The sequence below is a fragment of the Diaphorina citri genome, unplaced genomic scaffold (assembly GCF_000475195.1).
Source record: "Diaphorina citri unplaced genomic scaffold, Diaci psyllid genome assembly version 1.1 scaffold518, whole genome shotgun sequence".
Lineage (NCBI taxonomy): Eukaryota > Metazoa > Arthropoda > Insecta > Hemiptera > Psyllidae > Diaphorina > Diaphorina citri.
This window is the reverse complement of record NW_007377952.1, coordinates 28,393-55,519: the sequence shown is the minus strand read 5'-3', so window position 1 is coordinate 55,519 and position 27,127 is coordinate 28,393. Positions and strand designations below refer to the sequence as shown.

Below are 27,127 nucleotides of genomic sequence, written 5' to 3'. Positions count from 1 at the left end.
TCACTGCGCGTTTTTCGTCAGCTTTGGGCTGACATTTGGTTTTGGCTACATACACCTCTAGAACCCACTTCTCTACGTATCTCCTCTTACCTCTGTCTTCACGGTAGTCTTGTTCTTGAGGTCCTTGCCATCCAATCCTCCCAGGAGACGGAAGAAAGGTCCGAAACCGGCTCCGCTGATTGAAACGCTGGTACCACCTACATTGGTATCGTCATCATCTTCATCAGTAGAAGTAGAGGTGGACACACCAAATACTGGAATCCGTGGAGCCGACACTGAGACTGAAGGAGATCCAACCCTGGTGGACAGGAGGCTTTTCTGTAGCTCGTCCAACATTTCTGTAACGCAAGATTGTGACTTTGTTCAGATGATGGACCCTTTTCCTACACACCTACTCGCTCTAGCCACTTTGCCCTATGCAGCTTGCAAGGATAGAGGATTGTACCTACCTTCAGCAGAGAATCATTTATTTCCTGATTGATTGACGTACTTAGACAGGCCCGAGTCATTTTTGTTACGCATGATTTCTGAAGCTGCATAATATTGATAGTGAAATGGTCTGAGATGAGATTAGGGGCGGCTGTACGTTTTCATTTATAAACATTAAATAAATATTTGATATTGTTATTGATTTCCTAATGCTCCGTAATAAATTGAAATTTTACATATTCTTGAGAGTTCATTGCAACGGTCAATACATTAATTAGACTTACTTTATCATGGATACGCGTTGCTATCTTGAAAGCCCAGAAGACGTTAGGTAGTAGAACAGCCGCGGTAGACAAAGACAGTAACACAGAAAAAAAGACGGAAGAACACGCGAGAAGACCGAAGGTTACGAAAACGAAACGTTACACAGATATTACAATTAAATATATGTCGAATTTGTCCATAAAAAACGTTAAAATATGAAAAAATCCCTATTTTTCGAACAACTTTGTTCATATTTCATGGTTTTCGTTTTCAGCTCGATGTTGTTTTTTACGGACAAATTCGGCATATTTTTAATTGTACGTAATAACTGTGTAACGTTTCGTTTTCGTAACCTTCGGTCTTCGAAATGATGTCCATTATCTAAAATAAAGGACGTTCGCGTTTTCCGTTATCTTTGAACCTGATCCGATGGTCTCAAAATTATTGAGAAAGTTTTAGCTTAGGGGTCTGTTTGGTCTTCATGTATGTCTATCAGCTCTTATTGTACGTTTGGAACGGGTGAAGAACCGGGGAAGTCCCTTTTTTGCACATTCAGATTCTGATGATTCTGACAATTTCAAAGTACAGTGCCATGATTTTTTGAAGAGGTTTGATAGAGGGAACTGTAACTACTAGGATCTTATCGTCCCGAAATCGAAGAGAGGAAATGATATTGAAAATGTGTCCAGATCAGGTAAATATGAGTTTCCTTCCATACACAAGTGTAATGCTAATGTAACTTCAATGTAACCCAGTTTACTTTTGAACCCCTAGAGATTTTGCAATATGCATTGATTATTGTTAATTGTATCCTTAAAAAACGAACTGTTGACTATGTTGGGTTACGGGTTTTCGTTGGCTAAATAATTGAAATTTATTTTATAAAAATACTTCGAAGTATTTTTCAGACTTCTAGATACCGCGCTGGATACCAATTCGCGGAGGGCCCACATTAAATAAGTATTACATTTTCTCAGGGGTTTTTTTTAAAGGTACTTAGGTAGGTATTGAAAACTTGAGGGATGCTTACCTTGTGGGGCACAGGTCACACTCAAAACGACACAACAAAAACTTAAAACACTAAGGGAAAACATTTTAAACTTTATTATTCGAACAAATGTTTAAAAAGTTTTTTTTTTTATTATTATTTTTTTCTTTCAAAACAAAAACACAAGTTCACTCTCTGATACACTACGATGGGGCACAGGTCACACTCAAAACGACACAACAAAAACTTAAAACACTAAGGGAAAACATTTTAAACTTTATTATTCGAACAAATGTTTATAAAGTTTTTTTTTTATTTTTTTCTTTCAAAACAAAAACACAAGTTCACTCTCTGATACACTACGATATTTATAATGACCAGTTCTGATTTAGTGAGGCGATGTTTTATAAATATTACCCTCTCCTCTTTATCTCGCTGGTGTCTTCTACTAAGGGCGTTCGTAGGGTTCCAAAGTTAGGGGCAGGATAGAGGAACGCTGTTCTGGGAGACCAGAGTTCTCATTGAGCTCATTACCATATTTCTTGGCGCTTTTTCCTAAGAGAAAGGGATAGAAAAGGTAGTCCCTTTAGAATTTAGAGGGTGCAATAGTCCTACATACTGGACTCCGCACACAGGAGTTTCGTCAGAAATTCTCATTGAGCTCATTACCATATTTCTTGGCGCTTTTTCCTAAGAGAAAGGGATAGAAAAGGTAGTCCATTTAGAATTTAGAGGGTGCAATAGTCCTACATACTGGACTCCGCACACAGGAATTTCGTCAGAAAAGTTCTCATTGAGCTCATTACCATATTTCTTGGCGCTTTTTCCTAAGAGAAAGGGATAGAAAAGGTAGTCCATTTAGAATTTAGAGGGTGTAATAGTCCTACCTCCTACATACTGGACTCCGCACACAGGAATTTCGTCAGAAAAGACCCCCCATTTCAATGTAATGTAGTCCATTTGGTGAATTAAAAGATATTAACTTTTTTCTAGTTTTTAGTCTGTAAAGTTAAGGTGGCCATCTGGATACTGGTATCACTGTTAGTCCCTGGATATTTCGGGATTTTCGGGGTGCACTCATTTTCGTGAGCACAAACCGAGGACCTGGATAATATGCCACCAAAATATCAAGTTTTTATAATCACCTATAGAAAAGTTCCATCTTTGATAACCCCCCCAAGGGTACCCATATTTAGTGAGCCATCGCAGAGGTGACGATTTACTGACTGTCATTTTGGTTGTTAATGTCTGAAACAAAGATAAGAAAGACCATTTTATAACTATCATTAGTCAAATATTAAATTAAAAGTTGGACCGTTCTTTGAGAACCATCTGAAAATGAGAAAGGTAAATGGATAATGAAGATCCGAGGATAGGAACACTTGAACTATGCAAGTGTGCGTTTTTTCTACGTGATAAGCATATGATCCAGAAAACGAAATAATTACAAAAAGTACACTGAACATTAAAGTAAAAAAAGGTTAAATAAATATGAGGAATGAAAGAGTCAAAAGTCGAGGAATTTATGTAGCAGTGGTTACTGCTCGCATAGGACTAAAAAGTCCCTTTACCTCAGCACTAGGTTATTAACATTACTGTGGTCAAAGCATTAAATTATACGGATGACAAAGTTGGGATTGAACCCAGGACCTCCTAGGAAGCGAGCGTCTTGACCACTACATCACCGAGGCAGGTTTCGAGCATTGAAACAGTCCTTAAATTCACTAGAGCTCTTAAAAAATCGCATAACTTTACAATATTCTACATGTACAAGTAGTGCTTAATTTAGACTGTCAGCTAAGAACAAGTTGTTCCATTATGCTAGCAGTTTAGGAAGTATCGATTGTAAGCTGATCTTTGAGAGGGACCGTCAGCTAAGAACAAGCTGTTCCATTATGCTAGCAGTTTAGGAGGTATCGATTGTAAGCTGATCTTTGAGAGATTTATGTTAATCGGTTTGCCTACTTACATTATAGATATGAGTAAATCTGTATAACAGAAAAATATAAACAAAATAGAACATGGGAAGATTTTTTTTTTTTCAAGACTTAAATACAAATAGGTAGTTTTTCTTTATCAGATTTCCACATAGGAAGTCCTTAGATAGAAAAAAAAAAAAACGATACAGTGATTACAGTTAGATATAGGTGAAAAGTATTTGGTTGTATGAAAACAGATTACAATTCACCAAGAGAAAATCTCACCTCGTGGGTTAAACAGAATACGATTAAACTGCGATTTCAATACGAGTGAACAAAATTTAGTGAAATTCTTTTAACACAAACATTGAATAAAATATCTTTTATTTTACAATCTTGATTTTCATACCGTCTACACCTTTCAAATTTTCTATGCGTGGAAGTTAAGTTAGGCTTAGTGCAGTGAAAGCATTTGCTTCGTTCAACGTACATGGTAAATATGACCAACAACGCACTATTGAAGCCTTTTCTATGGCAAGAAAAGATCGACTGAAATAGTGATGTATGCGGAACGAGACGATACAAAATTCATTTCTCGTCTCACAAATTTCGAGACGTAGCGAGAAATCTTCAACGTACATGGTAAATATGACCAACAACGCACTATTGAAGCCTTTTCTATGGCAAGAAAAGATCGACTGAAATAGTGATGTATGCGGAACGAGACGATACAAAATTCATTTCTCGTCTCACAAATTTCGAGACGTAGCGAGAAATCTCTCGTCGCGTCGTGAAGGAAAATGACGAGAAATGACAAATGACCATTCGTGTTGGAAAATGAAAAGGCGAGAAATGAACATTATTTCTTGTTCCATTTCTGGTCTTTCAACGTACATGGTAAATATGACCAACAACGCACTATTGAAGCCTTTTCTATGGCAAGAAAAGATCGACTGAAATAGTGATGTATGCGAAACGAGACGATACAAAATTCATTTCTCGTCTCACAAATTTCGAGACGTAGCGAGAAATCACTCGTCGCGTCGTGTAGGAAAATGACGAGAAATGACAAATAACCATTCGTGTTGGAAAATGAAAAGGCGAGAAATGAACATTATTTCTTGTTCCATTTCTGGTCTCGAAATTTACGAGACAAGAAATTGTCGTGCATTACTCAACTAAAGAAAGCAATGACCTGATTAATTTATTAGTCAGATTTATTCAACTATTCCTTCACAGGTCCGGGGCCACGAAATGAGTTTAAACTTGATTTAAGTTTAACAGTGGTTGGGTGGAAGAGCTCAATCTAGAAAATCCTGCCACTTTAAATAATAAATAATAATAACTTGATTTAAGTTTAACAGTGGTTGGGTGGAAGAGCTCAATCTAGAAAATCCTGCCACTTTAAATAATAAATAATAATAAAAAAAAACTCTCCGATTAAGCAATCTGATTGGCTGAAATTTTTGAATTTTTAAAAATCAACCAATCATATTGTTTCATCCGAGAGTTAAACTTAAATCAAGTTTAAACTTACTTTATGGCCCCCGGCCTCAGTCATAAATGTCAGTAAGACAAGGGACAGTATGGGCTGTTAAGTCTCTAGAATTTCTGCTGACTAGATCACTTGTGTCCCCAGTGGGGACTAGATTATGTGTCCCCAGCTCCCCAGTGGGGATTAGATCATGCGTCCCCTATGCATTGATAATTTGGTACTCATTGAAACTTATTGATTGGCCAGACCGCTTAGTTTGTGCGATAACCAGGTTACCGAGCTAGAGATGTACTCCTGCGCTACGCTCACACCTTGGAATGCCATCTTCTGGAGGTTCTCTGGAGAGTAGTCACCACTGCGAAATAAAGAAAAAAAAAACATTATTTCTGATCTTCAAAAGATAAAAGAAAAAGAGATTTGGTAGAGGTAACTGTAACGAAGGGGGTCTTATCGTCCCGAAATCGAGGAGAGGACAGGATAGGAGAAAGCTAGCCGTTCCTATAAAGAACCTTTAAATTTAAACTTAGGATAAAATTGGCCCCGGGCGGGAATTGAACCCACGACCTAGCGGTTATAAGGCAGACGCGCTACCCTCCAAGCTAACTAGCCTGGGTTGTAGTAGTTTACCAACACCACCGAAGCAAAAAATACAAACTGCCTCGATGGTGTAACGGTCGAAACATTTGCCTGGTAAACAAGAGGGCGTGGGTTCAATCCTAGCCGAGGTATGGAATTGTGTCCTTAATTTAATTTCAGAATTTGACCACAGTAATAGTAGTAGTCTACTGCTGGAGTAAACAGATTTTTGAATTCTATTATTCCGTTTTCAACTTACACAAACACATTTTTCTGCAGATATTCCAACGTTTGAGCAAACACTTGGCGCAAGTACTGCAACACCACCGTCAGAATAGTCAGGCTTTGAGCAACCACATATTGTGCTAGTTGTAGGAATCCTTGCCAAGCGCTCAGAGCTGCCTTCTGAGCCATCTCCGTGATACCAGGACAGTAGGACTCGATCTGAAAATTGAAAGAATACACTTGTTTGGAATTGAATAATGTTATCAAACGTACCAGGCTCGTAGACAGACAACAACGTACGTTATACATATGTATTGTTTCCCTCCATTTCTGTCTCCGTAGAGGCACGTTCATTTTGCATCCCCTATGCAACCATCTCTTGAACTCGTGACGTATTTAATAGTAAACCGGTTTCATTCACTATCACATTGGAACACATTTTGCATCCCCTATGCAACCACCTCTTGAACTCGTGACGTATTTAATAGAAAACCGGTTTCATTCACTATCACATTGGAACACATGTTATATTATCCCTAGGAATTTGTGATTGTGATTGTGATATAACAGTTAGGTTCACTACTGTTTTCTAATCTTGTGATAAAGGAATCTGTGTATTGGATTCTTATTTGAAGATACAACAATAATGGCAGGATTGGTGAAAGATATACATAAATATAACACTGAAGTATTGGCAAAAAAGTCTGGTGAGTCAACAGATATCTCCTCCGACTTGTAGTTAAATACCCCTTTTGTAGGTGACAATATTGATCCTACAAGACATATATGTATTTCAGAATAATACACAACTATTCCTGAATAAAAGATACAATACTGAATGGTGACTTTATTAGATTTTTTGATTCAGTTCAATGGTAGGTATAAGGGGTGGAGGACACCAACCTCAGTGGTGTAGTGGTTAGCGCGGTCGAATTCGGATCGGGAGGTTTGGTGGTTCGAGTCCAAGTCGTCATAAAATTTGTGACAAGCATTTATGTTCAACACAGTCCTTTCCTTTTATAAGGGGTGGCGATTTGAGAGGGAATAATTTAAGGAAATTTTATAAATGGTATTTTTTTTAGAGTTAAGTCCCCTGAAGGGATGAGAAATTACTTTCTGACGAAAGTCACAACTTTGGGTCGGGGTTGTTAAGAGTTTAACTTCCAAGGTAAGGAACCTGTAGCCCAATTTTATTCAGTAAAAGGCTGCATCGTTTTAGAAGAGGTGAATAGCCCTAAACCTTATCTCTCAGTACATAGATCAACTGCTACATACAAGAAGGATGGTGAAGTTGACTCTTTTTTACTTTCCTTATCCCATAGGAATAAGGAATCTTTCTTCACCAACAAGTACACAAAATAGTCAAATTATCTCTCAATAAAAATTACTTACAAAAATAACTTTGAATTTATTCAGAAATCTAATCAGAGTAAATTGTTATCTCACAAGTCTCTGTGATGACCCTTGCCTAGAGTGCACTTTGATGAAGGTCAATAATGGCAAAAGCCTAGTTATCTCTCAATAAAAATTACTTACAAAAATAACTTTGAATTTATTCAGAAATCTAATCAGAGTAAATTGTTATCTCACAAGTCTCTGAGATGACCCTTGCCTAGAGTGCACTTTGATGAAGGTCAATAATGGCAAAAGCCTAACCTCTACACTCTACATAAACGAACGAGTAAAAGGAGAAGATGTGAAGTTCCCACGAAGCGGAAATCCAAAAAGTGACGGAATTAGAAATGGCGAAAGAATGAGAAGAGTTAAGACCCACGTTGAAAAAATATAAATATTTGACAGGTTGTTGATAGTAACAACTACTATCGATGTTGAAAAGGGACATGGACAGAATCAACTTTATACTGCCATAGACTACCATACCTTGCTGGATGGAGCACCAATTGGCTGATGCCACTACCTCCTCTCACCTATAAGTAAGTGATAAGGAAATCTGACAAAAGCTTATGGAGAATACCGTGCTTCATATTCGTTTATTACAAGTACCTATAGCAAGTTAAATAATCTGATAATATTATTCCTCCTTCTCATCGTACCTTCCTTGTTACATGTTTCAGCAGTACTTATCTTCCGTGTCTGTAAAGATGAAAACACACTACCATCACGTCACGTGAAGTCATGGGGATGGCAGTGGCTGTCCTGAACGAAATAACTTACAATATTATGGGAAAACTTTGAACTACACATACATCTTTCTGACTCCCCATGATACATACCTTCAGATACATACGTCGAAATCTCAGATAATATAATTAGTTAACAGGTAGAAAGAAGAGACCATCATAACCATAACCAACTTATCACACTACATACTAGCAACCATTACTAAAGTAAGTACTGTACTAATATTCTTACCTCTATGATTCTGTTACATTCATCTAGTCCTTCACAATGGATTTTCTTCTTGTACATCGACTGGTTTATCAAATGAAACGTCCACTTGTTTGGAATTGAATAATGTTATCAAACGTACCAGGCTCGTAGACAGACAACAACGTACGTTATACATATGTACTTTTAAATTCCAAAGATTTAGGGCCGTTTCTAATAGGTATAACCTAGGAGCATTGACTCACCTTTTCTGTTTACCGACAGCATAATACATATTCTCTCCTCTTTGATTTCACCCCTTCGATTAGTGATAATGATAACTCATGTAATTTTTTCATTATCTCCATTGTCCTGTTAATTTCCACCTAGTGCTGGCTCAGCACAGGCCTGATTTTGGAGAAGATATTATACATTATAGCTATCGTGTACCTTAGCAACTGGCGAGATGAGCACTACCTGTAACACTTACCCTGTTTTGGACATTGTAACAATTATCAATAGAATTTAGTGAGTCCTAAGTGTAAACCAAGTCAGACGAATAGGACTACCTGTTTGTAACACTTACCCTGTTTTGGACATTGTAACAATTATCAATAGAATTTAGTTGAGTCCTAAGTGTAAACCAAGTCAGACGAATAGTTCGATAATTAAAATACTAATGTAGACAGTAACTCCCTGTAATTACATCAATGTTTAAATATTTATACGTTTTCAAATTTCGATTTTGTTAATTTGTGCCTGAATGTAATTTTCAGAGTGCCTTTTCAAGACAAATATGAAATTTCAGAGAGAGAAAATGTGATTAAAAACTTGCCGTTAAAAAGTCCACTACAAGAAAATCAACATCCAAAAACTAATCTATTTCGTGATAAAGATATACCTAGGTTCTATTATTATTTATTTATCAATGATTCAGTGATAAAGACATACTATTGATACGTGATCTCAAACAAATCCCCAGCCATGATTCCTGCGTTACTAGCTATAGCAATTCCATCCCTTGTGGCGTTCATTTTGTCACGCATTTTGACGAATATTGTGTACAATCTCATCTATGCCTTTGTGAAATTGATCATCGTTTCCATCTTCAAACTGATGTACAATTCCGTTGCCCTTATCTTGTGGATTATCTTTTTACCTTTGGTTAGTATTTTTGTTCTTTTTTCGAGGTATATAGTTATACAGGTAATAATTATACTAAAAGAAACAGTGAATTACACTGATATTAATAGTAATAATGTATATAAATATTATTGACGGTACGCTAGATTGTTAGGCCATCTTTGGCTTACTTCAGATGAAGACAAGGTGAGCTCTTTCGAATCTATACTCAAGTAGTTTTAATCCCTCTCATATCAATCTATTTATTAGATACAATAAGGCTATTGAGCTCTTTCACATCAGGTAGCAGTTGATACTTGTGAATATCCTCAATGCTCCTAACGTGTAAGAGTTCACATAAATTTACGTAGACTTCTTGGGGAGCTTTCTTTCTGCGAAGGGCGTTTTTAAAAGTTCGTTGAGTCTTATACGTGAACATTCCATTTTGTTGCAACAATTCTGAGTAAATTCGGTCTGGAATGATCAGTCTCGTGTTGTAAATGATTTTCTTGATTGAATCTCGAATATTGAGAACCCATTGTAAGAGCAAAGGAAATGATGACCTGATAGTTGTCTCGGTAAATACGAACCCAACATCCGAGAACTCCAATAATCACGATATTGGTGTCTTTGTTTAAAATAACACGTAAGAAAGGCGATATCAAGGGTTTGTTTGTTTGTTATTTAATATCAATACAGATAAAATAAACTTAGGGTGACGAAGAAAGATCAACAGAACTTGTAATATCCCTCCAAGTTCGACTTTTCAGCCACAGTTCAAATTTTACAGTTGTTCAGTGTATGTATTTTCAGCTAAATTCAGGGTAATGTGAATTCATTCAAGAGAGATGAGTACATAAATGAAATATGACGAAGAAAGATCAACAGAACTTGTAATATCCCTCCAAGTTCGACTTTTCAGCCACAGTTCAAATTTTACAGTTGTTCAGTTATGTATTTTCAGCTAAATTCAGGGTAATGTGAATTCATTCAAGAGAGATGAGTACATAAATTGATATGTCATAGGAGGTGCAACACAAAACTGAAGCCCAACAAAGGAAATAAAACCCATGAAAGTATTACGAAAAAGAAAACAAAATGAAACTGTTAATGACTTTTGTAATGTGTTTTGACTTTAATAGCACAGAAATTAATGTGTTGGAACATATCCTAAATATTTATTCACAAAATAACCCGGAAAAGACTGGTAAGAAAGGAAAAAATAAACCACCTACTGGAAATTTTCTAATTAATCCCTTTAAGAATATGAATATGAAACTGCAGGCTATTTTGAAAATCCTAATGGAGAATCAAGTAAACCCACGTTCCACAGTTAAAGATATCGATGTTGACGTAGAAAGACAAATTACTGAAGAGTTAGGAATAAACGCAGAACTCGATGAAGTTTTCCTTTTTGATGAAACGCTCAAACAAAGTAAAGCTGTTATTCACTATCAATTATTCGGTCAAAAGTTTCAAATACTCATTCAATATTGCGGACATATAGCAAAGATATATTTTAATAACATTGTGAAATGCATCAAATGCTACATACAGGATGAGAAAGCTTGGGCTGTACTTATCATGAAGCATGATTTTGGTGACATTAATGAAACCAAAGTAGACGATGTATTGAATATTGATCAAATATTCACGCTAGAACACAGTGATAATCTAGAAGATAAAAAAATTCGAGACAATGACATCATATTTGACGGGTATGTGTGTCCCAAAAAAGTTGAAATTTTGTTTGCAGTAGAAATGGAACAAGTCAGTCTATTCAAAGAACGACCACAAACAGGAAAAAGCAAGAGAGAAACAAAACATCAAAGCACTATTAACATTGAAGTTGAGAATTCATTCGATATTTGGGAGATTCCTCCACATGGTAGCGTTCTCAGTGGGATTCTTGACTCAGAACAAAAATGTAAAGTGATCAATTTGATTCAAAGCTGGCACCAAGCAATAACACGTGATTCGCAACGAGAACAGATAGAGGAGCAAGAAGAAATTCAAATTGAAACGAATACCAAAGGAAAGAAGACTAAGAAGAAAGGCAAAGTGGAGTATGGAGAAGTTGAAGCAAAAGATCATTTGGAAATCATTGTGAATGGAACAAATTTCTTTTCTGAATCTACAACTTCCGCGTGGTTTCACACCTCAAGTTTACATGGACATTATTTTGGATTGCTTTTGAAATCAAAGGATCCGTTACCGCCAGAAGTTACAACAAAACTGAAACCTATGAGCCTGAAATTGGGAAATCTTTCTAATTTACCGATTGAAGTGTTAGACAAGTATGATGTGAGAAGAATTCATGCTGTTATTGAATTTGAACATCCTCTTACAAATATACAAACCATACCTAAACCCACTTCAAAAAATATGGAATTGAATTTTTTTCAAATGACTCCCTTCACAACTATCAAAGACCAACAGAGATTTTTCGCCGCTTTCTACTTAAAACACATGATTATACAAATAATCGGTGAAATACAAAAGAAAGCAAAACCAAAAGTAGAGAAAGAGGAGGACATACATGAAAACATTGATTCACACAATGTCAAAAATAATAAAATGAAAAATCTCAAAAATAAAAAGAAATCTTTAACAGTCAAAGAGGAGAAGAACACTGAGGACATTGCAAGCATTTTAGTACCCGAAGAAACTCATACTAACCTAAATGATTTTCCCAAAGATGTTAAAGAAATGGAAATTCCAAAGGAAATCATCCTGAGTGAAAATGAGAACGTAGTTCTCATTAGAATTTGTTTATTCCGGATCGATCTCAACAGTCTCGTCAAATTCAACCATTTTCATCGAATCAAGGAAATATTGTCTCCATCTGCTATATACGATAAAGAACCGATTAATGGTGCATCCCTAGAAAGTTTGAAATTTGAAGGACAAGAAACTGAGGAAGTAAAATACGCAAGTCTTGAAGTGAACTTATCACAAAATAGAAGTGACAATTTAAAAACATACAGCAATTCTGAAGTGAACACAGTAAAGATGAGTCGAGAGTTATCAAAATACAGAGGTTACTTGATAGGTATTGATTATAAGCAGAACCTCACATTGGAATTTGAATTTTACATTCAGCCATGTTTCAAGAACTTGTGTAAAAAACTCTATAAAGCTGGTGATACTGGATTAAACAATATTTTCGTCTTATTTGAAGATACAACAATAATGGCAGGATTGGTGAAAGATATACATAAATATAACACTGAAGTATTGGCAAAAAAGTCTGGTGAGTTAACAGATATCTCCTCCGACTTGTAGTTAAATACCCCTTTTGTAGGTGACAATATTGATCTTACAAGACATATATGTATTTCAGAATAATGCACAACTATTCCTGAATAAAAGATACAATACTGAATGGTGACTTTTTTTCAGGGTCCGTGCAAAATAAAACGTCAAAAAATCCGCCATCCTCAATCAGTCAAGCTATAACAGGATTTGCCTTGGAGTTCTCGGATGTTGGGTTCGTATTTACCGAGACAACTATCAGGTCATCATTTCCTTTGCTCTTACAATGGGTTCTCAATATTCGAGATTCAATCAAGAAAATCATTTACAACACGAGACTGATCATTCCAGACCGAATTTACTCAGAATTGTTGCAACAAAATGGAATGTTCACGTATAAGACTCAACGAACTTTTAAAAACGCCCTTCGCAGAAAGAAAGCTCCCCAAGAAGTCTACGTAAATTTATGTGAACTCTTACACGTTAGGAGCATTGAGGATATTCACAAGTATCAACTGCTACCTGATGTGAAAGAGCTCAATAGCCTTATTGTATCTAATAAATAGATTGATATGAGAGGGATTAAAACTACTTGAGTATAGATTCGAAAGAGCTCACCTTGTCTTCATCTGAAGTAAGCCAAAGATGGCCTAACAATCTAGCGTACCGTCAATAATATTTATATACATTATTACTATCAATATCAGGTGTAATTCCACTGTCTCTTTTAGTATTAATTTATTACCTGTATAACTTATATACCTCGAAAAAAAGAACAAAAAATACTAACCAAGGGTAAAAAAGATAATCACACAAGATAAGGGCAACGGAATTGTACATCAGTTTGAAGATGGAAACGATGATCAATTTCACAAAGGCATAGATGAGATTGTACACAATATTCGTCAAAATGCGTGACAAAAAGAACGGCCACAAGGGATGGAATTGCTATACTAGTAACGCAGGAATCATGGCTGGGGATTTGTTTGAGACACGCTATCAATAGTATGTCTTTATCACTGAAATCATTGATAAATAAATAAATAATAATAGAACCTATATCTTATCACGAAATAGATTAGTTTTTGGATTGTTGATTTTCTTGTAGTCGGACCTTTTAACGGCAAAGTTATTAATCACATTTTCTCTCTCTCTGAAATTTCATATTTGTCTTGAAAAGGCACTCTGAAAATATACATTCAGGCACAAATTAACAAAATCGAAATTGAAAAACGTATAATATAATTTAAACATTGATGTAATTTACAGGGATTACTGTCTACATTAGTATTTTAATATACGACCTATTCGTCTGACTATGGTTTACACTTAGGACTCACTAAATTCTATTGGATAATTGTTACAAATGTCCAAACAGGTAAGTGGTTACAGGTGATAGTGGTCATCTCGCCAGTTGCTAAGGTACACGATAGCTATAATGTATAATATCTTCTCCAAAATCAGGCCTGTGCTGAGCCAGCACTAGGTGGAAATTAACAGGACAATGGAGATAATGAAAAAATTACATGAGTTATCATTATCACTAATCGAAGGGGTGAAATCAAAGAGGAGAGAATATGTATTATGCTGTCGGTAAACAGAAAAGGTGAGCCAATGCTCCTAGGTTATACCTATTAGAAACGGCCCTAAATCTCTAGAATTTCAAAGTACATATGTATAACGTATAACGTACGTTGTTGTCTGTCTACGAGCCTGGTACGTTTGATAACATTATTCAATTCCAAACAAGTGATCTGTCAACATTAGGTCACGATAAATTAGGTACATACTAAGCCAAATAACAAAATAACACGTCGGAAAATGGAATTTAATTAAATTGACTGACTACTAGAAAAAGCACGAATACAAAATAGACACGAAAAGATAACCTGGTACGTATGATAACATTATTCAATTCCAAACAAGTGATCTGTCAACATTAGGTCACGATAAATTAGGTACATACTAAGCCAAATAGCAAAATAACACGTCGGAATATGGAATTTAATTAAATTGACTGACTACTAGAAAAAGCACGAATACAAAATAGCCACGAAAATGATAAGGATTTGAAATGTGTGCCAAGTAACGTCTTCTTGTTGACAAGATGACTACAGAATCTAGAGATTTATTTTCGGTTGGAAGGCCATCCGGCTTAGTGCTAGTAATATCTGAACTAGAAATGATTCACTCGAGGATAACATGGATTGCATAGATGACTACAGAATCTAGAGATTTATTTTCGGTTGGAAGGCCATCCGGCTTAGTGCTAGTAATATCTGAACTAGAAATGATTCACTCGTGGATAACATGGATTGCATAATAATTATTGTGTTCTTTATGAAAAAGATATGACGAAAACCGAATATTGATATTATGAAAAGATCACTTTCTAGTTTGTTTTGTTGTTACCTACAAAATAAATACGTGTTATTTGATTACAAAGAAAAATGAGACATTGAGACACAAACGGACACTTTAACAATAGCACAGAGTGACTGAACTTTGGGATTATGTAAGGAAGATCTGCTAGAAAACACTCTCAAATTGAAAGAAAGACTCGTTTACTGAAATACTGAAAGTGAATAGTGAACTGTCTGGTGTCTGAGCTGGATAACTGAGGTTGAGGCATGCATTGTGTGAGGTTGTGTAGCTGAGAGAAATGAACATATTAGCATTAAAATACACTGCTACGGCCTTGAACTTGATAATGGCGCTAACAAAAAGAAACATGTGGTTGTCTACCGCGTTTCGAATTCCCGGCAAAACTGGTATGCCAAGATCAGTTGATATGCGGTCTGTACATTATCAATACTTTTGTCAATATATTTGACAATACTTTGAAAATATTGATAATGTGTGGGGCGTATAGACAATATTTTTACTATTTTCATAGGCGATATATACACTATTAAATACATAGGCAGAGCATTGGTAGAGCACATATAAAGTCCTTAAAATTATAAACTAAACTTGAACCGTGAATGCATTTTAATGAAAAACATCAATCAATCGAGTATTCTTTGAAAGCCTATTGTTATAATATCCTTCAGTGGTATTGTGGTGTAAGATAGGCACACTATGTAAATTAGGTTCCTACTGAGTTCTGGATAACACAAGGTGAACTTCACAAATATCAAAACGAAAGTAGGAACTAAAAGGAAATGACCCCAGTATAAACAGCTTAGGTAATAACAGGAAACATCAAGAGTAGAACAATAGATTAGATTCATGAAATTAATGCTAATAATAATGAATAATCTTATAAATAAATGCAGCTCAATTGTTTAGTGTGTGCGTTGTGTGTATGTGTGTGTGAGAGAGAGACCAAGTTCAATTGATCAATTAGTAGAATTAGATGCACTCAAAGAGGACTCTATCAAAGCAAGGAATACAGCCCAACAAGATGGACAGGGTACTACACCTTCCTTTCCTACATAGTGCATAATTGCATATAAACATCCGGTATAATTCAAAATAATAATAAAAAAAAAGAGGAACAAAAAGATTTTCCCTATCCACCCAAAGCAAAATGATACAGATATAAATACAAAAATCAAACCTCCAGGATGACTGGGAAAAATAAATGTATGTCACCAAGTCTGATGCTATTGATTTTTGTTCCTTCCAGAAAACATATGTACGTCTATTACAAGATTTTAACGAACTTTTCTGTCTACATACGGTTACTTCTGCAATTATTTCAATTGTTTTTTTTTCCACTTAATGTTATAGAAATGGATTAAATACCGAATATTGTTAAAATTCTCATTGAAAAAATACTGCGTTAATATGGGAACAAAGACGTTTTCCATAAAAGAATGCTTTCAAAATAAATTCAAATAAATGTCAAATGGAAAAGCAAGTGAAAACGCGTTTATGAAGCAGAAAATAAGCCCAAGCGATTACTAATATGATATTCATGAACAATTTAAAATAAAAATAATCAAAAACCTACCTACCAGATTTGAACAATGTAGGGACACGTAAGACTATGATAACACAGAAAAGAATAGTAAAAATAACGGAAAACTTCCAACAGACTGGTTTTAGAAGTTAATATTATCAGGATTTAACAGTGTGTTGGAAAAAGAGACGCACATTTATATTAGGAACACCACTCGGAAATATACTCATGAACAATTTAAAATAAAAATAATCAAAAACCTACCTACCAGATTTGAACAATGTAGGGACACGTAAGACTATGATAACACTGAAAAGAATAGTAAAAATAACGGAAAACTTCCAACAGACTGGTTTTAGAAGTTAATATTATCAGGATTTAAGTGTGTTGGAAAAAAAGACGCACATTTACATTAGGAACACCACTCGGAAATCAAAACCAAATGATAGGTAATTAATTTACAAATATCAATTCCAAGTTCAAATCAAATTAAAAGCAAACAGTCTATCAGTTGAACATTCGTCTCCACGTATAGTACACAACCCGAAATATGAAGGAAGGAATAGATGGAGGGTAAGCTGAGGGGCAGATATGCGCGGTAACTACGAAAATGGAATATGGGTGTAGGGCGAAATAAGGAGGGCTAGGCATGAGGGTTTCTGTAATCTTTATCTAATACATATTTCTAATAATAAATGGATCTCTTTAAAATGCTTTATAAGCAAATTAATTCCTACCTTTTGGCCATCACTCAAAAGGAAAAACTGGAAAGGACGGCCCGTAGAAAAGAATAGTAAAAATAACGGAAAACTTCCAACAGACTGGTTTTAGAAGTTAATATTATCAGGATTTAACAGTGTGTTGGAAAAAAAGACGCACATTTACATTAGGATCACCACTCGGAAATCAAATGATAGGTAATTAATTTACAAATATCAATTCCAAGTTCAAATCACATTAAAAGCAAACAGTCTATCAGTTGAACATTCGTCTCCACGTATAGTACACAACTCGAAATATGAAGGAAGGAATAGATGGAGGGTAAGCTGAGGGGCAGATATGCGCGGTAACTACGAAAATGGAATATGGGTGTAGGGCGAAATAAGGAGGGCTAGGCATGAGGCTTTCTGTAATCTTTATCTAATACATATTTCTAATAATAAATGGATCTCTTTAAAATGCTTTATAAGCAAATTAATTTCTACCTTTTTGCCATCACTCAAAAGGAAAACCTGAGGACGGCCCGTAAAAAAAAAACAACCTCAGGCTCAGCCCTGACTCAAAGGTTTAGGTTTATCCTTACAGTGGTTCTCAACCTCCATTTATAAATGGCGATTTTTTTCTTGTAATAAAATACATATTAAACGGGTACAAAGATTTTTTTGTACCATAGCCCATTATAAATTCAAACACTTTACCTTTTAGATGTCCAAATCAATTTAAAGATCAATTTAATCTATAATCAATAAACAAAATAGATCAATTTAAACGAAATAATATACAAGACACTCTTATTCCACATACAAACATTAGAGTTAGAATTCTCAATCCCAATGAAAGATTCTCTGCAGTAAATCTGTTCAGAAAACGTGGATTTCTTTCGATTACATAACACACTATAAGCAAATCCCAATGAAAGATTCTCTGCAGTAAATCTGTTCAGAAAACGTGGATTTCTTTCGATTACATAACACACTATAAGCAATATAAGCATCCTGATTAATTATTCTTCATTAGATCATTAGGCATTTAAAAACACTTGCTTACAGTATTTATTTTGTTTAGATGCCATAAAACAAATCTTCCATATTGAATATATTTTATTGTAATATTGAATACATTTTATTGTAATGTGTAGTACAAGCTTATATCGTTAACTGGGGGATTTTAGAAAGTCTCGAAAAAATAATACCTATCAGAGTAGAAGGATTTTTGTAATAATATGACTTTGAAAATGAGAGTATTTCAATGTTAACTTCATTAGATCATTAGGCATTTAAAAACACTTGCTTACAGTATTTATTTTGTTTAGATGTCATAAAACATATCTTCCATATTGAATATATTTTATTGTAATATTGAATACATTTTATTGTAATATGTAGTACAAGCTTATATCGTTAACTGGGGGATTTTAGAAAGTCTCGAAAAAATAATACCTATCAGAGTAGAAGGATTTTTGTAATAATATGACTTTGAAAATGAGAGTATTTCAATGTTAATCTGTAGGAAAGTCGAAACAGGTGAATTTTACAATCTTCGTTACAAGAGGCCAGAGAGGGTACACAGTTTACCAACCCCTCACTCTCATCGAATGAAAATAAAAGGGATCGGTCTTTTTTCAAAATAACCATTCCTTGGCTGAAACTGTTTCCCTCCATTTCTGTCTCCGTAGAGGCACGTTCATTTTGCACATTTAAATTCAAACACTTTACCTTTTAGATGTCCAAATCAATTTAAAGATCAATTTAATCTATAATATATAATTAATAAACAAAAAACAAAATAGATCAATTTAAACGAAATAATATACAAGATACTCTTATTCCACATACAAACATCAGAGTTGGAATTCTCAATCCCAATGAAAGATTCTCTGCAGTAAATCTATTCAGAAAACGTGGATTTCTTTCGATTACATAACACACTATAAGCATACTGATTAATAATTATTCTTCATTAGATCATTAGGCATTTAAAAACACTTGCTTACAGTATTTATTTTGTTTAGATGTCATAAAACATATCTTCCATATTGAATACATTTTATTGTAATGTGTAGTACAAGCTTATAATAGATCGTTACTGGGGGATTTTAGAAAGTCTCGAAAAAATAACACCTATCAGAGTAGAAGAATTTTTGTAATAATATGACTTTGAAAATGAGAGTATTTCAATGTTATTCTGTAGGAAAGTCGAAACAGGTGAATTTTACAATCTTTGTTACAAGAGGCCAGAGAGGGTACACAGTTTACCAACCCCTCACTCTCATCGAATGAAAATAAAAGGGGCCTCTTGTTACAAGAGGCCAGAGAGGGTACACAGTTTACCAACCCCTCACTCTCATCGAATGAAAATAAAAGGGATTTCAAAATAACCATTCCTTGGCTGAAACTGTTTCCCTCCATTTCTGTCTCCGTAGAGGCACGTTCATTTTGCATCCTAAAGGAAAAATGAGAGAGACAAATTAATTTAATGTTATTATGTATTGTTTCAGTATAGTAATAGCATACATGCATACCTACACCTACCTGGATTTTATTTTCTTTTTAATTAGGTATAAATTTTTTTCCATCTAGGTATGTGTGTAAGTAGGCACATATTGTATTAAATTTGCTATCATGGCATGTTCAATGACAAGGTGAACTTCACAAATATCAAAACGAAAGTAGGAACTAAAAGGAAATGACCCCAGTATAAACAGCTTAGGTAATAACAGGAAACCAAAAAGGGACATGGACAGAATCAACTTTATACTGCCATAGACTACCATACCTTGCTGGATGGAGCACCAATTGGCTGATGCCACTACCTATAAGTAAGTGATAAGGAAATCTGACAAAACCTTATGGAGAATACCGTGCTTCATATTCGTTTATTACAAGTACCTATAGCAAGTTAAATAATCTGATAATATTATTCCTCCTTCTCATCGTACCTTCCTTGTTACATGTTTCAGCAGTACTTATCTTCCGTGTCTGTAAAGATGAAAACACACTACCATCACGTCACGTGAAGTCATGGGGATGGCAGTGGCTGTCCTGAACGAAATAACTTACAATATTATGGGAAAACTTTGAACTACACATACATCTTTCTGACTCCACATGATACATACCTTCAGATACATACGTCGAAATCTCAGATAATATAATTAGAAAAATCAAACCTCCAGGATGACTGGGAAAAATAAATGTATGTCACCAAGTCTGATGCTATTGATTTTTGTTCCTTCCAGAAAACATAACATATGCACGTCTATTACAAGATTTTAACGAACTTTTCTGTCTACATATCTACGATTACTCCTGGTGTTTCCCTCCATTTCTGTCTCCGTAGAGGCACGTTCATTTTGCATCCCCTATGCAACCATCTCTTGAACTCGTGACGTATTTAATAGAAAACCGGTTTCATTCACTATCACATTGGAACACTCATGTTATATTATCCCTAGGAATTTGTGATTGTGATATAACAGTTAGGTTCACTACTGTTTTCTAATCTTGTGATAAAGGAATCTGTGTATTAGATTTATGCATACCTAACCTTCCCTGGTTTTTTTTTTTTTTTAATTAGGTATAATTTTTTTTTTCCAACTAGGTATGTGTGTAAGTAGATACATATTGTATTAAATTTGCTTTCATGGCATGTTCATCAAGTCATGAGTATTTGCCAAGTTAAGAGATTCTATCCTTGGGTCCCTTTTGAGATTTAAACTAGTACCTATTATGAATCTTACATTTGCTACAGCAACTTCAAGATTTCTTGGTTTTTCACTTGTGGGATTTGAATGACTTGCTTTCTTTTTCTTCTCACCAAGTTTCTTTTGATTCTTCTTCTCATTTTCTTTGTTCACAGGCTTGTTTGGTTTTGCATTCTTGGCATTAGTGCTTGTTAGGTTGGCATAGAGGGATACCACTTGTGAATGAGGTACTGGAATGCATAAACAAAATCAAAAATAATTTTTTGGTACTACATATTTCAGAAGCCATGACAATGAAAGATGGCTACAAAATGGAGTTGTCACAAAAGAGCAGTGTTCAGTGTTATTCTAAGTTTAGGTTAAACACAAAAGGAGACTTATTTTTAGATTGTCTAGGGTTCCCATGATACATACCTTCAGATACATACGTCGAAATCTCAGATAATATAATTAGTTAACAGGTAGAAAGAAGAGACCATCATAACCATAACCAACTTATCACACTACATACTAGCAACCATTACCAAAGTAAGTACTGTACTAATATTCTTACCTCTATGATTCTGTTACATTCATCTAGTCCTTCACAATGGATTTTCTTCTTGTACATCGACTGGTTTATCAAATGAAACGTCTCTATTGTGTACTTGGTTTCCTTATAGGGCAGGATTCCATCGGATTGGATTTTCTTCCAGTCTTTATCTGTAAAAAAAAGCAATCTGAAGTTGGTAGCGTGCCTGCCCTGTAGGGGCTAGGCCGCGGATTCGATTCTCCCCCGGGGAGGATTTTTATCCTGAACGGATAATGTTCGTTCTCGGAACGGCTGGCTTTCTCCTATCCTGTCTTTCTTCTCTCTTCGATTTCGGAACAATAAGACTAGCAGTTACAGTTCCCTCTATCAAACCTCTTTAATAATAAATGAATAGATACTAGAGATTTATTGTGTGCCACCAATGCCTTTTCTCTTTAATTTCGGGACGATAGCTGTTACAGACAGTTCCCTAAATCAAAACTCTTAAAAAATGCCAATGCCTTTTCTCTTTAATTTCGGGACGATAGCTGTTACAGACAGTTCCCTAAATCAAAACTCTTAAAAAATGTATATATATATATATATTGGGTGGGTGATCAAGTCGGTACTTACAAATCAAGCGAAGTAAGAGCACAGATTCCGGTAGATTATTCACGTACACGTTCCTCCATTGAGTAAAACAAGCGTGAGGATCTTCTCTGAGCAATGAGTAGAGAAACGCCACTGTTTCTTGTCTGTACAGAGTTGAGCCCGGTTGAGGTATTCTCTCTTCCAGCACCTGACAGAAATCACAGGCAAAACACATTTACCTTTCCTATACACGTTCCTCCATTGAGTAAAACAAGCGTGAGGATCTTCTCTGAGCAATGAGTAGAGAAACGCCACTGTTTCTTGTCTGTACAGAGCTGAGCCCGGTTGAGGTATTCTCTCTTCCAGCACCTGACAGAAATCACAGGCAAAACACATTTACCTTTCCTGAACTATACATGCCACAAAAAGCCCAAAGTGGCGGAGGTGTAAGGCAATCCTAACCTTGAGGGAAAATGCTGTTCGAATTGTACAGCTAAAATAAGGGCCCCCCATGCTAGCCTAGTTAGCTTGAATGGTTGTGCGTCTGTCTTCTGAGCGCTAGTAGGTCGCGAGTTCGATTCCCACCCGGGACGGATTTTACCCTGAATGAATGTTGTTTCTCAGAACGGCTGGCTTTCTTCTATCCTGTCTTCCTTCTATCTGGGGAAAAAAGGGCCCCCGATGGCCCAAAAAGTAATCAACAAATTTCCTTGATGTACCTGTATGTTAGATGGAAGGGTCTAGGTGCTTGTCGGTTGTGCGACGATGCAGCTTCGTATACCAACATCAATTGAACTTTAATAAACATAAGTACTTAAGTAGCCCAGTTATTTTATTTATTTAGAGATGTCAGCTCCCATGGCGTAGTGGTCACTGAGCTCGCCTTGCACGCAAAAGACCCGGGTTCGATTCCCGGTTGTCAAAAAAGGGCCCCCATGCTAGCCTAGTTAGCTTGAATGGTTGTACGTCTGTCTTCTGAGTGCTAGTAGGTCGCGAGTTCGATTCCCACCCGGGATGGATTTTATCCTGAATGAATGTTGGTTCTCAGAACGGCTGGCTTTCTCCTATACTGTCTTCCTTCTATCTGGGGAAAAAAGGGCCCCCGATAGCCCAAAAAGTAATCAACAACTTTCCTTGATGTGCTTGTATGTTAGATGGAAGGGTCTAGGTGCTTGTCGGTTGTGCGACGATGCAGCTTCGTATACCAACATCAATTGAACTTTAATAAGCATAAGTAAGTACTTAAGTAGCCCAGTTATTTAATTTATTTAGAGATGTCAGCTCCCATGTCGTAGTGGTCACTGAGCTCGCCTTGCACGCGGAAGACCCGAGTTCGATTCCCGGTTGTCAAAAAGTGAACTTTAATAAGCATAAGTAAGTACTTAAGTAGCCCAGTTATTTAATTTATTTAGAGATGTCAGCTCCCATGTCGTAGTGGTCACTTTTTTTTTTTAACAAGTTTCCATTTATATTTGATTGACAAAAAACTCACAACATACATTTTTCATATAAATGGTATACCCATCCGTATAAGCAGAGCTTGTGCCACGGATGGGGATACCACTGAGCTCGCCTTGCACGCGGAAGACCCGGGTTCGATTCCCGGTTGTCAAAAAGTGGATGAACACGACTTACCATGAGGAAATATTTGCCTGCGTCTTCCAGAGAGGTTCGCTCTCGGAACAGTTTACAGGAAGACTGCAGCTCCGTAACGCACGCCTTGGGAATCACATAGCCCTGGAACAGGAGGTCTACGTATTCCAGATATTCGGGAATAGACAGGGCGTCTCGTTTGATGTGATGCCGGGTGAACAGATGCTTCAGATAGTCCAGAGAGTAACGCGTGTAGTTCTTCTGCTCTATGAAACTCAACATGAACGTACGCCACACTGAAACAGTAGAAAACATCGTCAGTCAGTACACATTTAATTATTTAATGAAATACACTCACCTAAAATTAATAATAAAAATAGACAATATTGGAGAGGCAAAATCAACGAATTTTCCTTTGAAAATAGAGCCAACTGGAAAACCAAGTATGTACAGTATCTTGGAGAGTAACACAAGTTAAAATCAACGAATTTTCCTTTGAAAATAGAGCCAACTGGAAAACCAAGTATGTACAGTATCTTGGAGAGTAACACAAGTTAAAAAAAAAAAAAGAAGATGAGTGTTTCACCACCACCTCCGTTTATATTTCGTCGCAATAAAACAACTGCTACATTAGACTTATGTGGTCTGTGTCGTAGTATTCCCCATCAGATTGATAAGAGACACAATATTTCCCATTTAGGTGCTGGATCAACACACAAACACCTGAATATAATCTATTCAAAAATCTGCAATCAAATATGAGTGCATTAGACTTATGTGGTCTGTGTCGTAGTATTCCCCATCAGATTGATAAGAGACACAATATTTCCCATTTAGGTGCTGGATCAACACATAAACACCAGAAAATAATCTATTCAAAAATCTGCAATCAAATATGAGTGTTTTTTTTTATGGTAGGATTCGAACCTGGGACCTTCTGCATGGCAAGGAAGTGCAGTTTTGAACTGATACTTACTTTTTACCAGTTAAAACTCTCAAGTATATGCCCAATAACAAATAAATAGTAATGTCTTACCTTGAAGACCATGCTTGAAGTTATAGTTTCCAGCTTGAGCAATGACCCACATAATAGTTGTACTGATGGTAATTTTGTTTGGACTAGTGTAGCCCTGGATAAGATCTGAGATAAGGTCAAAATTCTCATAGACCACCTCGGGGTAGTGGCTGACCAAACTTTGTAACATCACCTTGTAGCCTGATATGGGATTTCCTGAAATCAAAACATACCATTAGTTATTCTTTGTTATCTGACATTTAGATCAGTAAATATCTGAAATAAGAAAAGAACTGAAATCAAAACATACCATTAGTTATTCTTTGTTATCTGACATTTAGATCAGTAAATATCTGAAATAAGAAAAGAACTTTTTTTGTGAGTCACCAATACTTCAGTTCTTTAGCAACTAATCCTTGTGTGTAGGTATTACCATGCATTATGGTAATACCCTACCTACAAGTGTATCAACATTAAAAGTATCAAAGGAGTGGCAATTTAAGAAGGAATTTTACGTTTACTTGAGGTCTAAATCATAGATTCATTACCTTGCTTCATATCACTGACCAATGCTAATAGACAAGTATCAAAGAACTGATACCGCACTTCTTTGCCTACTTCATTGAACACACTGTGAATAAAATGCCGATGTTTATCCGGGAACATTCCAAGTGGGTGTTCCAAGCATTTCCCGGTGAACACAATTTTGTTTTGATCAACCACCAGTTTTGAAGACAAGAAGGCTGTGAGTGCTTTTAGTTGAAACAGTGGATTTTCATCAAATCTGATTTTTGCAATTTCATAGTTGTTTTTGAGTTCCTCATATTTGACCTAAAGGAGCAAGTGGGTGTTCCAAGCATTTCCCGGTGAACACAATTTTGTTTTGATCAACCACCAGTTTTGAAGACAAGAAGGCTGTGAGTGCTTTGAGTTGGAACAGTGGATTTTCATCAAATCTGATTTTTGCAATTTCATAGTTGTTTTTGAGTTCCTCATATTTGACCTAAAGGAAAAATGAGAGAGACAAATTAATTTAATGTTATTATGTATTGTTTCAGTATAGTAATAGCATACATGCATACCTACAGCCTACACCTACCTGGATTTTATTTTCTTTTTAATTAGGTATAATTTTTTTTCCATCTAGGTATGTGTGTAAGTAGGCACATATTGTATTAAATTGGCTATCATGGCATGTTCACCAAGTCATGAATATTTGCCATGTTAAGAGATTCTATCCTTGGGTCCCTTTTGAGATTTAAACCTATTATGAATCTTACATTTGCTACAGCAACTTCCAGATTTCTTGGTTTTTCACTCGTGGGATTTGAATGACTTGCTTTCTTTTTCTTCTCACCAAGTTTCTTTTGATTCTTCTTTTCATTTTCTTTGTTCACAGGCTTGTTTGGTTTTGCATTCTTGGCATTAGTGCTTGTTAGGTTGGCATAAAGGGATACCACTTGTGAATGAGGTACTGGAATGAACAATATCAAAAATAATTTTCGGTACTACATATTTCAGAAGCCATGACAATGAAAGATGGCTACAAAATGGAGTTGTCACAAAAGAGCAGTGTTCAGTGTTATTCCAAGTTTAGGTTAAACACAAAAGGAGACTTTTTTTTAGATTGTCTAGGGTTCTGAATAATTACCGATTTTTACTTTCAGACACAGGGTTGTTTGTGCCAAAGTTGTGCTATGGAAAGGTTGGAGTCTTGAAAAGTTTGCCGCCATGGCAACAACTTTGAGAAGTACTGCTTTATGTTGTACATAGATCAACTGCTACTTTATTATTTTTGACGATCTTTACGAAAAAAATACATTTGGACAGTTATATTTTTCATGAGAATCATCAATTACCAATTTTTACTTTCAGACAAAGGGTTGTTTGTACCAAAGTTGTGCTATGGAAAGGTTGGAGTCTTGAAAAGTTTGCCGCCATGGCAACAACTTTGAGAAGTACTGCTTTATGTTGTACATAGATCAACTGCTACATACAAGAAGGATGGTGAAGTTGACTCTTTTTTACTTTCCTTATCCCATAGGAATAAGGAATCTTTCTCTACCAACAAGTACACAAAATAGTCAAATAAAGGAACTGGTCTAGAATAAGGATGGTGAAGTTGACTCTTTTTTACTTTCCTTATCCCATAGGAATAAGGAATCTTTCTCTACCAACAAGTACACAAAATAGTCAATTAAAGGAACTGGTCTAGAATAAAGCAAAAATAGGTACTTACGTAGTTCTTCGAGTTTGGGGGCAGTGTTGATGAACTCTTGTTCCTCCTTTTTCTTTTCTTTCCTTGTCAGTTTTATCTCCTTCTTCTTTTTACCAACAATTTCCCAATCCGGCATTTTGCTGCTGAAAAATTTAACTTAGGATTTATCAATAAAACCTATCTAATCTGGTAAAAGGGTTGCAGATTGACAGTCTTATCTTAGAGTTTGACGTGGCTTACCTTGGCCCTTTAAAGTTTTAATTTAACG

The 27,127-nt window shown here is 35.7% G+C and overlaps 2 protein-coding genes and 1 long non-coding RNA gene across 3 annotated transcripts; 2 read left to right on the top strand and 1 right to left on the bottom strand.

The window, feature by feature from the left end:
* Positions 1 to 72: 72 nt before the first annotated feature.
* On the bottom strand, positions 73 to 27,127 carry LOC103509655 (transmembrane protein 214-B). Its single transcript, XM_026823945.1, has 12 exons — positions 26,881 to 27,127; positions 25,922 to 26,115; positions 25,489 to 25,644; positions 25,190 to 25,316; positions 24,663 to 24,857; positions 23,669 to 23,922; positions 22,315 to 22,402; positions 22,076 to 22,153; positions 21,485 to 21,633; positions 2,827 to 2,929; positions 2,138 to 2,236; positions 73 to 338 (listed from the first exon to the last, which is right to left on the bottom strand). Exons 1-12 carry the CDS (start codon positions 26,993 to 26,995, stop codon positions 73 to 75), a joined length of 1,824 nt encoding a protein of 607 aa, XP_026679746.1. The 5' UTR covers positions 26,996 to 27,127.
* On the top strand, positions 3,113 to 4,180 carry LOC113467654. Its single transcript, XR_003391647.1, has 2 exons — positions 3,113 to 3,517; positions 3,595 to 4,180. It is a non-coding gene; the product is annotated as an uncharacterized LOC113467654 (long non-coding RNA).
* On the top strand, positions 10,274 to 13,197 carry LOC103509650. Its single transcript, XM_008474274.3, has 2 exons — positions 10,274 to 12,599; positions 12,749 to 13,197. Exons 1-2 carry the CDS (start codon positions 10,445 to 10,447, stop codon positions 13,165 to 13,167), a joined length of 2,574 nt encoding a protein of 857 aa, XP_008472496.1. The 5' UTR covers positions 10,274 to 10,444; the 3' UTR covers positions 13,168 to 13,197.